Source organism: Pinus tabuliformis, chromosome 7 (genome assembly GCF_031772625.1).
Source record: "Pinus tabuliformis cultivar Carrire ecotype Pingquan chromosome 7, CPIR1, whole genome shotgun sequence".
NCBI classification, from domain to species: Eukaryota; Viridiplantae; Streptophyta; class Pinopsida; order Pinales; family Pinaceae; genus Pinus; species Pinus tabuliformis.
In genome coordinates, this window is record NC_142293.1 from 1,061,890,121 (window position 1) to 1,061,905,082 (window position 14,962).

Below are 14,962 nucleotides of genomic sequence, written 5' to 3' on the forward strand. Positions count from 1 at the left end.
CTTCCAAAAAAGGCCGCGCGCATAATGAAATTCGGTTTTTTTTATATTTTTCTAATTTTTGTTGACTTGGCATAAAGGGGGTGGGTTAGGGTGAGGTTAGGGTGAGGAATGAAGGGAATAAAGCCCCCATTCATTCCTCATTTGCTCACTTTGAGTTTATGAGAGTTGGAGAAGAGAAGAGAGGAGAGGAGAAGAGAAGAGAAGAAAGGAGAGGAGAAGAGAGGAGAGCTTGGAGGAGTGAAGGAGGAGGAGCTAGGAGAAGGAGGAGGAGCTTTGAGCAAGAGCTCGGAGGACTTCATCTACAAGAGCTAAAGAGGTAAGTTCAAACCCCAAACTCCCCTATTTTTTTGACATTTTTTTTGAATATATTCTCCTCCCTCTCCTACTCTTTCCCATTGTTTCTACTTGCTCCTTTACTTGCAGGTTGTCCACCACCTATATCCATATTCCAAGATGGTGTTCTTTTGGCTTCTATGTATCATTCCACTCTTGGTTTTAATGATGGCAAGGGGCAATAGGAATAGAAGGGAAGAAACACAAAAGGACAGTGGTCCCAATATGAGTGACCCAATGTATGATGAGGAGGAAGGGTTTGAAGAAGAAGGGGATGAACTTGAAGGGGAAATCGAAACACTAGATGAAAGCTGCATTAACACCTAAGTTGTATGGATGAAACGCGAGGCAAGCATGAATGATACATTGATTAAATTTACATCACATTTACTACTTGAAGTGAAGTGGGTATGGAAACTTGACGGCCAAGGGGGAAACTTGGCCGTAAAACAGGCCGTACGGTATGGGGGGAAACGGACTGCCCACGTTAACTTACACCCTTGTGGAACTATGTGACCAAACTTGATGGGGGAAAGGGTGGTGGAACTTACAAATTTGTGTGCCCGCATGGTTGTCATGGAGGAAAACCATATTGTGGTTCATACACCCGTGTGAGGAGGCATCTTTGTGGGGTGCTGGACAGTGATGAAAAAAAGGGTCCTGTGGGGGTACAAATTTGCCCAAACATTTCAACTGAAGAAAGAAGAAAATACATCCAAATAGAGGAGGCTACACAACTCAAAAACAAGAAACAAAAAACTCATTCTAAATCAAGTGCAACCTCTAAATTTGGTAGCTCATCTCCTCATGGTACTTTTGCAAGCTCTAGAGGTAGAAGAACAATAGGGGATTTCCTTAATGTTGCTAGGAGGGATGATGTGGATGGAAAGATAGTCTGTTTTCTTTGTGCTTGCGGTGTACCATTCAATGTGCTTCGCTCTCCCTATTGGCATGAAATGGTAAAGGCCATCAATGAAACCCCAAAAGGATACAAGGCCCCCAACTATGAGAAAGCTAGAACAGTGTTATTAGAAAGAGAAAAAGCTAAGGTTCAAAGAGCTTTGACACGTTTTACAAATGAGTGGGTAGATTCTAGGGTATTCATTGTATCAGATGGGTGGACAAATATTAGAAACCAACATTTGATAAATGTTCTTGGTGTTTCTTCTAGTGGTGTAGTATTTATTACATGTCATGACTCCTCCTCCATCAGTGCATTTGCACAAAACATTGCAGATCTCCTATTGAAATCAAACAAAGATGTTGGTCCGAATAATGTGGTTCAAGTGATCACAGATAATGCAGCAAATTGTAAGGCAGCAGGAAAAATTATTGAGTGTACTTATCCACACATCTTTTGGTCTGGGTGCCTGGTTCACACATTGAACCTTTTGATGCATGATATTGTGAAGCACAAAGAATGTGGGTGGATTACTGAGCTTTACAAGAGAGGGAAGCAACTCATTAAATTCATCACAGGGCATACAAGGGTAAACTACTTCTATGGCACTTACTCCAAGTTGCAGTTGCTTAAACTTGCAAAGACAAGATTTGCTAGTTATTACCTCACCTTTAGGCGGCTAGTGAAGGTGAGACAAGCTTTAACTAATTTGGTGTGTGCTGAATCATGGGATGAAATTAACACTGACATAGATGGTGCTAATGCAGTCAAGGACACTGTTCTTGACAGTTACTTTTGGTCACAGGTTAAATATGTTTTGCAATTCACCAAACCAATTTATTACATGATCAAGTTTGGAGATTCAGATCGACCAATAATTGGGGAGGTGTATGACCAAATGGATAGCATGTTGGGGCAGATTAAAGACATTGTTGAGCCTAGAGATACCACCTTGTACAATTATATTCGTGCAGAGGTGGAAAACCGATGGGAAATGCTAAATGTTCCATTACATGCATTAGCATATGTTTTGACACCTAGATACTATCATCCATCATGGCTTTCAACACCAGCACCTGGGGGGGAAGCAGGAGAAAACCACACCAAGATCAAGAGGTTCACAGAAAATATATGGCTGCATTGAGTAAATTAATCCCTGATGAGGAGGAGGCTGCATTGGTACGGAGACAGTTGAGCAACTATACGCTTAACACTGGTCCATTTGGGAGCATGCATGCAATTAAAGATCGAGAGACTTTTTCTTCTCTTGAGTGGTGGAACATGCATGGAGGGGGTACTCCACTTCTACAGACTTTGGCATTGCGGGTGCTATCACAGGTGGTAAACACTTCTTCTGCAGAAAGGTGTTGGAGCTCTTATTCTTTCATTCACGGTGTTAAGAAGAACAGATTGAGTTTAGACCAAGCAAAGAGCTTGGTTTATGTTCATTACAACTTGCGATTGTTGTCCCATTACTGTGAAGATGCAAAGTCTAATAAAGACCTGTTGATTTGGGACAAGAATCCAGAGGAGCCCAATTTGGAGGATGGAGTGTTGTGATTAGAGCAATTAGAGGATGCTCTTATCCAGGTATGTCCATTGTGGTATGAATTTTCCAATTTTTCCTTATAAAGCATTTCTCTAATTCATGTTTTTAATTTTTTTGTTAACTAATGATTTTTTTTTGCATGAATTTTTTGAGCGATTCCAGGATGATGATGATCGTGTTGATATGCCACCCCCACCCCCATTTGGTCCCTTGGTTCCTAGGTTCCATGGTTCAACACCAACAACAGGGGGTTCTTCTTCATCAGTTTCAGTGCCACTGCCACAACTTCCACAGGCACCATCTTCTTCATTGCCACCACGTGGAGGCCCGCCGCCACGTTCTCTTCGTGGTGGAAGGAGGAGAGATTAGTAGATATATTCACAATCTACTACTTTTCTCATAGATTACTCATTAGACTTGTAGGCTTGTGAATTTGAATTTTGAACCTTTTTTTGTCTTGGCGGTGACCAAGTGACATATTTTGTGAACATTATTATTTGAATTTTGGACATGACAAATGTTGACAGTTGCTCACTTGCTAGATAAATCATAATATGCTCTATGTTTTATGTTTTATAATATGCTTAAATGTTTTATGTTTTATAATATGCTTAAAAATTTGATGTATGTTTGTAATAGCTAGAATATAGAATCTAGATGGTTGTTATACATACTAGTAACTACGATGGAATCATGGATGCCATATCTATCTTGATTTATGCAAAAATATGCATGTTTTCATGTCTTCTATAATTAATTTGGTATTTGGGATGTTTGTTTTGAGTATAAATGCAAAAAAATATAAAAATATATATATAGCAGACGCTTCGCTTCCTAGATTTTTGGAAAATGACGCTTCCGCGTCCCCGCTTCCAAAAAACGTCCCCGCTTCGTGCAACATTGCTCCTCACTGAGTATTACTCTGATCATTTGGCATCGGTACCTGTGCGGATGCTAGGCCTCCCTGCCTAACATCCTCTGCACTGTTGCATCTTGTACTGTTGCCCATGGTTCTGCCACTGCCACTACTGCATCTATATGACAACTCCCTTTGCATCCATGTTGCTACTGGTCCTTTCTCCCAGCACTGCATCCGCACTGCACCTTCCTTTGCATCTGTGCTGTTGTTGGTCCTTTCTCCCAACACTGCATCTGTGCTGTTGTTGGTCCTTTCTCCCAACACTGCATCTGCACTGCAACTCCTTCTACATCTGTGCTATTGTTGGTCCTTTCTCCCAACACTGCATCTTCATTGCAACTCCTTCTTCATTCGTGTTGCTAACACACTACTTCTGAAAGGGGTTCTTTACCATCCCCACCTTTTCTCTGAAGTAGTCAAATTTTGACTTTACAAGAGCCTTGGTGAGGATATCTACCACTTGTTCCCCTGTAGGAGTGTAGCTCAACTATACAGCTCCACGTTGGACACAATCTCTGACAAAGTGACACCAGATATCAATATGCTTTGACCTATCATGAAATACTGGATTCTCAAAGAGTTTAATGCAACTATGATTATCACACATGATCATGGTCGCCTCCATATTTCTTCTGAATAGGTTTACCAGCAGTTTTCTAAGCCATATAGCCTCACACGAAGTTGTGCTTGCTGCCATCCCACGAACTTTTGTTTCCTACTGCACCAGGAGGTTATTCCTGATCGAATGTTGAAATAGCACCGAGAGGTACTTTTCCGATCCACTGAACTTCCTGCCCAATCTGCATCAGTAAATCCACTCAACCTGATATCCTTCCCCTTGTTGTACAAGAGCCCATAATCAATTGTTCCCTGTAAATACCTGAGAACGTGCTTGGCTGCTGCCTAGTGAGCCCTCTTTGGTTCCACCATGAACTGACTGAGGGTGTTGACAGCGTAGCAAATATCTGGCCTAGTATTGACTAGATACATCATGGACCCTATGAGCTGTCGGTATAGGGTGGGATCGACATCCTTGTCTTCTGATGCATCAATCTTCTTCCAGTTGGTGATCATTGGCGTAGCCATAGGTCTACAGTCTCCCATCCCGAACCTTTTCAGAATTTCTGTAGCATACCTTCCTTGCCCAAGGAAGATTTCTCCTTTCTGTTGCCAAACTTCCAACCCTAGAAAATAGTGCATTCGTCCTAGATCCTTCATATCGAACTCTGTGGCTAGATTCTTCTTGCAGTCTTCAATGAGTCTGGATGATCCTATCAGGAAGAGATCATCCACATATAATACTAAGATAAGTGGCTCGCTCTCTACGACCAGATAGTAGAGATTCGAATCCGCGTCACTCTTGACAAACCCCATCTTCTGCAAGTAGCCATCTATTCGACCATACCACGCTCTTGGTGCCTGCTTCAGCCCATACAAGGCTTTCTTCAGTCTACATACATGAGACTTCTTCTCATGAGTTTCAAAGCCCTCTGGTTGTTCAATGTATACTTCTTCTTCCATTACCCCGTTTAGAAATGTCGTCTTGACATTCATCTGATAAATCTCCCATCCCATCTGGGCTGCAAGAGATATCACGGTCCTAATAGATGTATACCTGGCTACCGGGGTGAAGGTTTCCTCATAGTCAATCCCTTCCTTTTGTGCATACCCCTTAGCCACAAACTTGGCCTTGTATTTTTCAATACTGTCGCCCGTAGCATATTTGATCTTGTAGATCCATCTTGAACCTACCACAGATCTGTCTTGAAGCCTTGACACCACCTCCCAGACATCGTTTACCATTATGGAGTTATACTCCTCCACCATCGCATCTAGCAAGACCTGACGTTGAGCTGCGTCCTTGAAGCTGGCAGGCTCTCCATCCTGAGCTACTAACTTCTGATACATGTCTGGCTGTTTTCACTCCCTTTTACTGTTCCTTGGCTCTCCGATGAAGTTCTCTGCATCACGCAAAATCTGACGAAGTTCCCTGTTGGTCCTTCCTCTGCCAACAGGTGCTTCTGTTTGCTCCTCTTCCTCATCCTGAGAATCTTCCTGATCTGAGGAAGGATTCTTCACTTCCGTTGGTTGAAGAGGCATGACCAACAGATCCTCTTTCGGCTACTCCTTGGAAGGCATCACACGAGATCTTCTGAAAGCTCTGTCCTCCATGAACTTTACATCTCATCGTACTACTACCTCCCTGCTCCCTGGAAGATAGATCCTGTATGCCTTAGCGTTCTCGCTATATCCTGCCAGATACCCCTTTTCCGCAGTCTGATCCAGCTTCCTCCTCTTTTCTTCGGGTATGCGACAATATGCCAAACTCCCAAATATCCTGAAATGACTGACTTCAAGTGTCTTCTCAGTGAAGATTCTCTCACGAGTAATCTTGCCCAATGCCCGATGAGGAGTCCTGTTCTGAACGTACACAGTTGTGTTACATGCTTTTGCCCACAGGAATTTTGGCATATCCTGATCACACAGCATGGCCCTAGCTGCTTCTACAATAGTCTTGTTTTTCCTTTCTGCCACCCCATTCTGCTCTGGATTGTAGGGAGTTGTCCACTCTCTTCTGATGCCCTCCCTAGTGCAAAAATCAGTGAAGTCCTTATCGACATATTCTCCACCATTATCCCAGCGCAAGACTTTTATTTTCTTACCTATGAGATTCTCCACTGGAGCCTTGAACTCCTTGAATCGACAGAAAACCTCATCCTTAGTTTTCAAAAAATAGATCCAAGTTTTCCTCGAGTGGTCATCAATGAAAGTAAGGAAATACTCTGCACCACTGAGAACTTTGACAGACATAGGTTCGCAGATATCTGAGTGTATCAATCCTAATACACTCTTGGCCTTGTGGTTGCTCCTAGAAAATGTCGTCTTGGCATACTTTCCTAGAGCACATCCCCTGCATACATCATCTCATTCAGTACTCAGATCCGGAACTCCTGTTACAATGCTCCTGAGAATTCTTAGAGCTCCATGGTGCAAGTGACCCATCCTTCTGTGCCATAGTTCGTTCAAGTCTTTGTCCCCATGACTGCCTATTAGTGCCATTGGAGATTCTAGTTGTAATTTATACAATCTATTACTTTTGATCCCGGTCTACACTTTCTTTTAGCTTGGATGTTTGACGTATGCCTTTTCCTTGATGAAGTAGACGTCATAGCCCTTGCCTTGTAATTGTGGCATGGAAAGTAAGTTCATCCCCAATCCTGGCACATGCAGCACATTTGTGGCACGGAACTGCTCTCTCGATTCTGTCTAAAAAACTATGGTACCCTTTCCTACTGGAGTACACTTTGCCTTGTTCCCCGTGGTGATCTAAAGGTTCATCTTCTCTTCTCGATATTTTGAGAAACACTCCCTGATTCCCGTCATATGCCACGAGGCTCCACTGTCTATATACCATACTTTTGATGATGCAGCACTAGTCATGCACGCCACTTCTTCTTCCAACCTGGAAGCCAACATAGAGAAATCGAAATCTCTCTCTCTTGTGCAATCTTCTGAAAATCTACGTGAGTCCCCTGAGGTGGATGCCTTTGCATCATGGTCTCAACCCATAACTGATTTTCCCTTTCTGTCTTTGATTACTTGCTCTGATACCATGTGAAAATTCTATCACTGCAGCAACTGATTTACTTTTCCTACTTATTTCATCATAAGTTATTCATGAAATTACTTCAACAAACATTAAAATAAATACTGTTGCAGATATCACATCGTAATACAGAAACAAAAATATGCACACATTGACACAGTTATTTTGGACTAATGTCCCCAGAAAAACCAAATGTGGGAAAACCGGTGTAGCAAGGGAGGATTTTATTATTCAGCAATTTTCTTGTACAACAGGGTGCCAAACTGGCTTACCCATAGATAGACAAACTTCCAGCACTTTCCTAAACCCAGCGTAGGCCCTACTGACCTCTGCTACAGCCTGAAACCCTCTGCGTCAGCCTACTAAGGCTCTGTGCAGCCTCTCTGGGCTTTTGCGTCACTCCTGCAGCCTCTGTGTGGATGACGCAAGCCCTTCTAGCTTTGCGCAGTCTCTGCTGCCTCTGCGTGGCTTCCTCTGGCTCTGCGTCTACCTCTTCTACGTTGATCTCCCGTCTCTCTGTTTCGTACTTGCTGCCTCATGACCGCTCTCCAGACCACTGGTTCAATTTCTCAGCAAACCCCGCTCTAGAAATTGAACTGACTCGTCTCCCTCAGTGTGTTGTCCAAGTACCCCTCAAGCCTTCTCTTATACTTTTTCTATTGACATCTCAACGGCCGAGATTAAGTCCCTAATCAATGGCTAAGATTAGATCTGGCTTGATCCATGTTTTTGGACCATTCTAATACAGATTCATATTAATACACATTAATATTTTATTTTCCCTAAGTTTAGACTTAGGGACTCCATTAAAAATATTAATTATTTTAATATCTCCTGATCTGTTTAGAATCTGCCCAAACCTTTTCTAGGTATTGGAGATCTCATGTGCCCCAACCTCTCCACCAAATTTTGTGGTTAGAGCACATCCGATGCTACCCCAAATCAACACCAGTTACGTGCTCCAGATCTCTGACACCAGGTTCTTCTATAGGTGCCCGCGATCAGAGAAAGCTGACCACCCTTTCCATGTGATGCAATCACGGCTATTTGGCAAAAACAAATTTTGACTGCTACTTTATTCCTGAGTTTGGGCTTCGTTGTGCCTATTCCCTGCACTGAAGATCAACGTGGGAATGCACCTCCTAGTTTCTGCCCTCTCAGCTAACAAGGGGACAACCCTTGTGTTAAATATTCTAGCACTATACACGACCACAACTCGACTTTTTGCTCCATGGTGCCAATGGATTGATGGAGGCATCGCTGCTCCCTTGATATTTTGGCCACCAATCGCACAACTTCATCGAGTTATGAATTGATCCAACCACTCAATTGCGTCGCGCAATAGATCATGCTAACATTCACGTTCAGCGTTAAAATAATTTGATTGACAGCTTCTTGCCCTCGATCTAGAGAATGAAATAGCCACGACTTAAAAGAATTTGGTCGGGCCAATTTGTAGAATTTGTATTATTTCAGCAACAATTTGTCAGAGGATCCATTACACACTTAATATGAAAATTTGTCGAACTCATTTTGACAAATTCTCATTTTGCTGCAGGAACAGGGTTTTCGACTTCTCTGACAAAACCCTTCAATAATACCTACCATTGAAAACAGAAAACATGCAAGTTGAGCCAAGATTGATGCTATGATACCACTATAATGTCCCAAATGAAATAAAATTGGAACAAACTCAAATTTTTAACTAAAAGAAACTCCAGATAAAAATTCCATTCACAAATAGAAGATTGTCATGTAAAACCCAAACAGTAAACCCATAAATTGCACATAAAATCTCATTAAAATATCACAACATGCAGAACCATGAGAAATGCAGCAACAAAATCCAACTTTATTATATAGAAATAGATGCCAATACAATAGCTAGGCATGGCCCTCCAAGATATGTAATAATGCTAATGTCGGCCTCCAAACTGAAACAGGAAATCAATCACTACATTTATGGATTATGAATGAATCTAGCAAGAGGAGATGGGTGCTCGCCCAATCTCACTGAATCACCTGAGGGTTTCCGTCCTGGGGCTACCAATGGAGTAGAGAACCAGGTATCAACCTCTCGTACAAGAAACAATATCAAATCCAAGATTTTCCTAAATGACCTTCTTCTCCTCTTTTTATAGATCTTATGGATAGATCTCCAAGCCTCTAGAAGCCTCTTATTTTATTATTATTCTAGAAATTCTTTCATTGACTTTATCTTAAGTGACCCTTTTATTTTATTTTATTTTACTTAAGTCACTTTGGCCCATTTCCTCTAATTAATTATTTTTCCTTAATTAAATGACTAATTAAAGTCATTTTTAGCTAAGGAAAATAGTAAATTGCCCACCATACTCTCTTCGGCCAATGGAAGTCGCTTCTCAGCATCACATCCTGTAGATTTTCTCGTTCCGGTTCCAACAAGCTATTACACTGAGGTGTTCCATCAATTAATCTCCCCGGAATGCCACCTCGGGTATAATTAATTAAGTTATGCCAATAATAACCCCGTTTAATGAGAATTATCAGAAAGCCATGGAACCAAAAACAAGATGTGCGGAACTGCTCATGATGATGAATATGACAAGAGAATGCCATCAGACACATGAAAGCTCCTCAAAACTCCATCAGAACTGTTGATGACATAAACCTGTTCCACTGACCTCGCCATCCCTGTGCTAGAAGTCCATGTGCTAGAAGTCCACCTTAGCTGTACCATGGAAAAAAATAAAAATGAAGACATTACATTTGAGGAAACAATATTTACTCTCCCTAATTTCTAACACCTAGAAAGGGATGACCTCGATTACAAATTGAAGTCATGCCAAATCCTGTAACCTTCTTCTTTGTGATGCGGTTTACTAGTTGAGAGTGTCCGTTGCCCCATATGAGAGCCACGAAATCAAAACTTGTAGAGTATAATATATGCTTCTGCATATGCGATAACCTCTGGAGCAATAGACTTGATCAGGAACACAGAAATTTTTGCGTTTTCCCTTGCACTAATTTCTTAGACCTCACCAACCCTGCTAAATACAATGTTTTGTTCGCAACCCCAAACTTACCTAAACATATAATTGGCATAACAATTCAACTTTAAAGTTTATGTACTTCCAACAGATGAAATCGTTTCAGATTTTCGCATGTAATCATGCCATTACATATCTAGCTCCTACATAATTCACGAATGAAAACGATATAAATACACTGTTACCATTTCTTGTAGACACCCACGACAGATATTCCAGCAGATACATCCAGAACAAATCTCACAACAACTATAACTGCTGCCGTATTAGTGCAGCTGCAGGCAGTAATCTCCCGTTTATCAATCTGAAACGATGAAGGGGCAGTTCTACTGGGCTTATACAGGGAGTCAACCATAACCCCGCGAATAGGAGTAAATTGCCGTGATCTACTGTGCATTGACTCTACTTTGCTCAAATCCCCGGTCAAAGAAGACGTCAGAAACAATGGCGGCAATGAATGATTGCATAAAACAGCTATACTACTACCGTTGGAATGCTGATAGCAGGAAAATTTTATGATTCCCGACAATTGCCAACTGTGTGCCGACCATTACTTCTCCGTGGGGCCGAGGAGCTTGACTTGGTGGTAGTCTTTGTGATAATCTTAAAACTGATATATATTTCGGAATATATCCAGTTTGGATGACGTTAAGCATATACCAATACTGTGATATGACAATTAATGGGGCTGTATAGGCTTACGGAGGGATTTAAACAAATATATTATACAGCTCTAGTATTAATAAGTCAATAGCACTTTAAATATTATTTGCCTCTCGGTATTGACTTTAAATATTATTTGCCTCTTCCCCGATCGGGGTGATTTCGACGGTGTACAGAACAATTAATTCAAATCAGGTGAGAAGGAAGGACAGGACAGAGGAGGGTCAGGTAATTATGAATAGGGATAGAGGGATCATCAGAAGAGATCGCATCTCAAGGAGGAACGCTGATGGAGTGGTGACGGAGGGAGGTGGGAATGACAGAATGTCAGAAATCAAACATGAGTATGACAGTACGAAGGAAGAACGAAAGGACGCAGGCGGTGAAGGAGGTAACAAGTGGCAAGTAGAACGGGCAAAGGAAGCAACGAGAAATCGGAAGAGACGAAGACATAAAAAAGGAAAGCGGGATAAAGGAAAGCAAACGCGAAAGGAAACAATAGAGAATTGGCGAAGAGGTAGGGTGGCGAGGGCTCGGACCAAGATAACAGGAGGACAGAGGAGCTGGAAAATTCAAACAGACAGTGCAGAAGGTAAGGGTCGAATGGCGACAAGAAGGAGGTCGAGAAATGATGGGAGTGAAGCCAATAGAGAACGAAGCAGCCAGGAAAAGAAAGGAAAAGGAATAGCGGAAGAAGAAACGGCTGAGGAAATCTTAATTGTCCAGGAAGATTCAGAGGATGACATAGAGATGTTTGATTCGGACCAGGACAGAGGGGAGCAGGCACGAGAGAAGGTTAGGAGGGTAGTAAAGCCCGGGACGAATGACAAGCAGGAGACCAGGGAAGATGACGAATGGAGAGGTCAAGGGCGAGAAGGAGGTCGTGACTTCGGCAGTGCCTCGGGCACGAAGAGTCGGGGAGGCAGAGGAAATTACAGGAATAGAGGAGGCACAGGAGGGAGACGGGGACAACGCGGAAGGGGAAGGGGAAGAGCAGGAGGCTACCGGGAAGAACATGCAACTACATCTGCTAGAAAATCCAGAAGATCTATAGGAAAAAAGATTCAGTTCGCGGAGAGAGCCTATTGTGAGAACACCAACAAGGACATTAGAAGGATAATACAGCAACTGGAAGAGGAAGCAACTCAGGGACAATCAGACTCTGAAATGGAAGACTGGGAATATCTCCTCCCGGATCCAGGAAACACGAGAGGTCGTATGACTCTGTATAAGCAGACTCTACACGTATACTGGGTAATGAAAAGACTGCTAGCTAAGGCAATGGAGCAAGTAGCTATGGAAATGGCAGAGCTTTCTCAAGGAATTCCAAATCTAAGGAAAGAACTGAAGAACATCCAGATCACTCTGTTAATGCAGGACAAAAAAATGGATGAAATACAGCAGCAGATAAAGGACTGCTACCCAGACATCAAGAAAGAAGTGGAGCAACAGACAGGCATGGCGACGCAATAATGGAAGATATGTATATATGCTGGTTTCAAAAAGTTGGTAGATAGTAGAGTGGCATCTTTAGTTCCTTTTTGAAGTTTAGAATGCAGACACGAAACAATAGAAGTCTTTATGATTGTTTAGTATATTTAACTTGGACAAGAAGAATTAGGACTTTCTATTTTTGGATTGCTGTTAAGAATTTAAGGTGGCCAATAAACCCGGTTTCCCCTTGGGGCGGGTTGAGGCCACCATGAACATGTAGTGGTTTTGATTCGCAGTAATAGAAAAAGAAAGGTCCCTCTGCAGTTTACAAAAAAAAAATATTATTTGCCTCTCTGCACCAGGGATTCTAGCAAGACCAAGAGCATTGACAGGGAACATTGACTTGATTTGCTTTGCTGGAGTTTTCGTAGTATTATGTTAAAATTGAAATGAAATGATATTTTAAGATTTAAAAAAAAAAATAGTTTATGAGACTATTAGTTTTTTGTTTTTGTTTTTTTGTAATTTAATCATTTTCTGATTTAAATTAATGATAAATTGGCCTAACTTTACAACAATTCCCTAGCTAAAAAAACAATGCCAAAAAACTAATGCTAACAAATATTAATTTCAATATTATTTGTGGCAATATTATCTTATTCATGATTATTATTTTATTTTATTTTATTTTATTTTATTGACTATTATTATTTTAAAAATATAATGCTTAATTTTAAAATATAAATATTTATTTTTTAATATTATTAAAAAATATTTTTTTAAATAAATATGTGATTGAACTGTAATTTAAAAACCATGTTATAAGAGCTCATGCGTCGCGCCTGTGCTGCGCTCGCCTGATCCGAGCTGCTGCGGTCCTCCTGGCAGCCATGCCCAGCGAAGGGGATGCGGAACCCCCCCCCCCCCCCTTCCCACCTGAAGTCCTCGAATTCCGAAAAATGGTTGATGCGTGCAGCAGACGCCCTCCATCTGCTCAACAACAAAAATTTGTCAAGAAAAAGACTGCATCCCTACAGTGGCCCTCCCTGAGGAAGAAACTTGTCGCTCTGCATTGAATCTAGCCGATAGAGGGCTCATTGGGCAGTTCACCGGCCTCTGGCCATCGCCCAAATCTGTTGAAGACTGGATCAAGAGAAACTGGTCCCCTCTGATCAAGGAAGGGATCAAACCATATTTTGTAGGTAAAGGCTTCTTTGTATTCGTCTTCGAATCAGCAGAAGACCGGAGTCTCATCTTCAGGAACGGGCCATATTTCATGGGGCCACAGGGATTATATTTAAATAAATGGTCTCCAGATTTTGACCCAACCCAGGATGTTCCTTCTGCGGTTCCAGTGTGGGTGCAGCTTCCCCACCTTCCCCTGCATTACTAGAGCCAGAAATCTCTCCAAATTATCGGCAATTCCCTTGGTAAATACATTGATCAGGCCGTAAGGAAAGATCAGTACTCCTGTGCCTGAATATGTGTGGAAGTTGATTTGGAAGATGGACTACCCGAAACAATAAAACTCACAGTGGCTGGATGGTCCCATATTCAAGAGCTGGATTACGAGCAGATCCCCTTTAAATGCAGACACTGCCATGGCTATGGACACTTTGCAAAATACTACAAGAAAAAAACGGAAGAGCAGAGCCACACCTCCAAGGGAGATCAATGGACCTCAGTCCAGAAAACGGGCCATGCAAAAGCAGCTGGGAAAGGAGCTGCAAAGGGGAATAACCAAGAAAATCCCAGCAATGAAAATGGAACCCCCCAAAACCTGGATGAGACCCCAATCCCCAAAGGATCCTCTCCACCAGATCCCCCAGAAACTGATCTGACTACTCCAGCACAGGTCGAAGATCCACATGCAAATAAAGATGGAGGCGGGGAAGTCTCGTCTGGTTCTCCTCAGGGCAGCCCCTCCATGCCTTCGTATGCAGATATAACAAAGAAGAAAAAAGTGCCAGAACCTTCAGACTCCTCAGAGGAAGAGACCTATGAGAGACCCTCGAAGAAAACAGGTAGGAAGACCCACAAAGCAGTCAGGGAGGAGGAGGCAGAGCGCCTTAAAATGCAAGGCAGCCAGTCCACAATAGAGATGACTATAGGAAGAAATACTAGAGGAAGATCCACCAAGGGAGGAATCCCAAATCCCTCGCCAGGTAAATAATGTGTATAGTCTCTTGGAACTGCAGAGGCCTGTGGACGCAACCAAAAATTGAAGCGGTCAAAGATCTGATGAAAATAGAGCTCACAGACATCCTCTTGCTCCAAGAGACCAAAATCGGAGGGCAAGCCCTTCTGGATATCAGCAAATCTAAATGGAAGAAGAACAAAGGCATAGCAGTCAGCTCAAGGGGAACTTCGGGATGCGTTGCAACTCTTTGGTCGGAAGATCAGTTCCACCTGCTGAACTCCCATGAGACCCAACACTGGATCTTCACTGAGCTCAAGCACCTTGAAAGTAAGTTAACTATAGCTTTATTCAATCTCTATGTTCCTGTTATTTATGCAGAAAAAAGAG

The 14,962-nt window shown here is 42.2% G+C and overlaps 1 protein-coding gene across 9 annotated transcripts in view; it reads right to left on the reverse strand.

The window, feature by feature from the left end:
• Positions 1 to 10,933, reverse strand: part of LOC149251293 (putative LRR receptor-like serine/threonine-protein kinase At1g51820) — a 338,812-nt gene extending 327,879 nt beyond the window's left edge. For 5 of the 9 annotated variants that reach the window (XR_016266859.1, XM_089459343.1, XM_089459339.1 and 2 more), the window contains exon 1: positions 10,524 to 10,933. Coding sequence is in view for 1 of the 9 variants with exons in the window: in XM_089459344.1 (XP_089315470.1) it covers positions 10,524 to 10,526 (3 nt within the window). In the remaining 8 variants the exon portion in view is untranslated. The remainder of the gene's footprint in view (positions 1 to 10,523) is intronic. The other 4 variants (XM_089459341.1, XM_089459337.1, XM_089459340.1 and 1 more) reach the window with 2 other exon arrangements.
• Between the last annotated feature and the right edge of the window lie 4,029 nt (positions 10,934 to 14,962).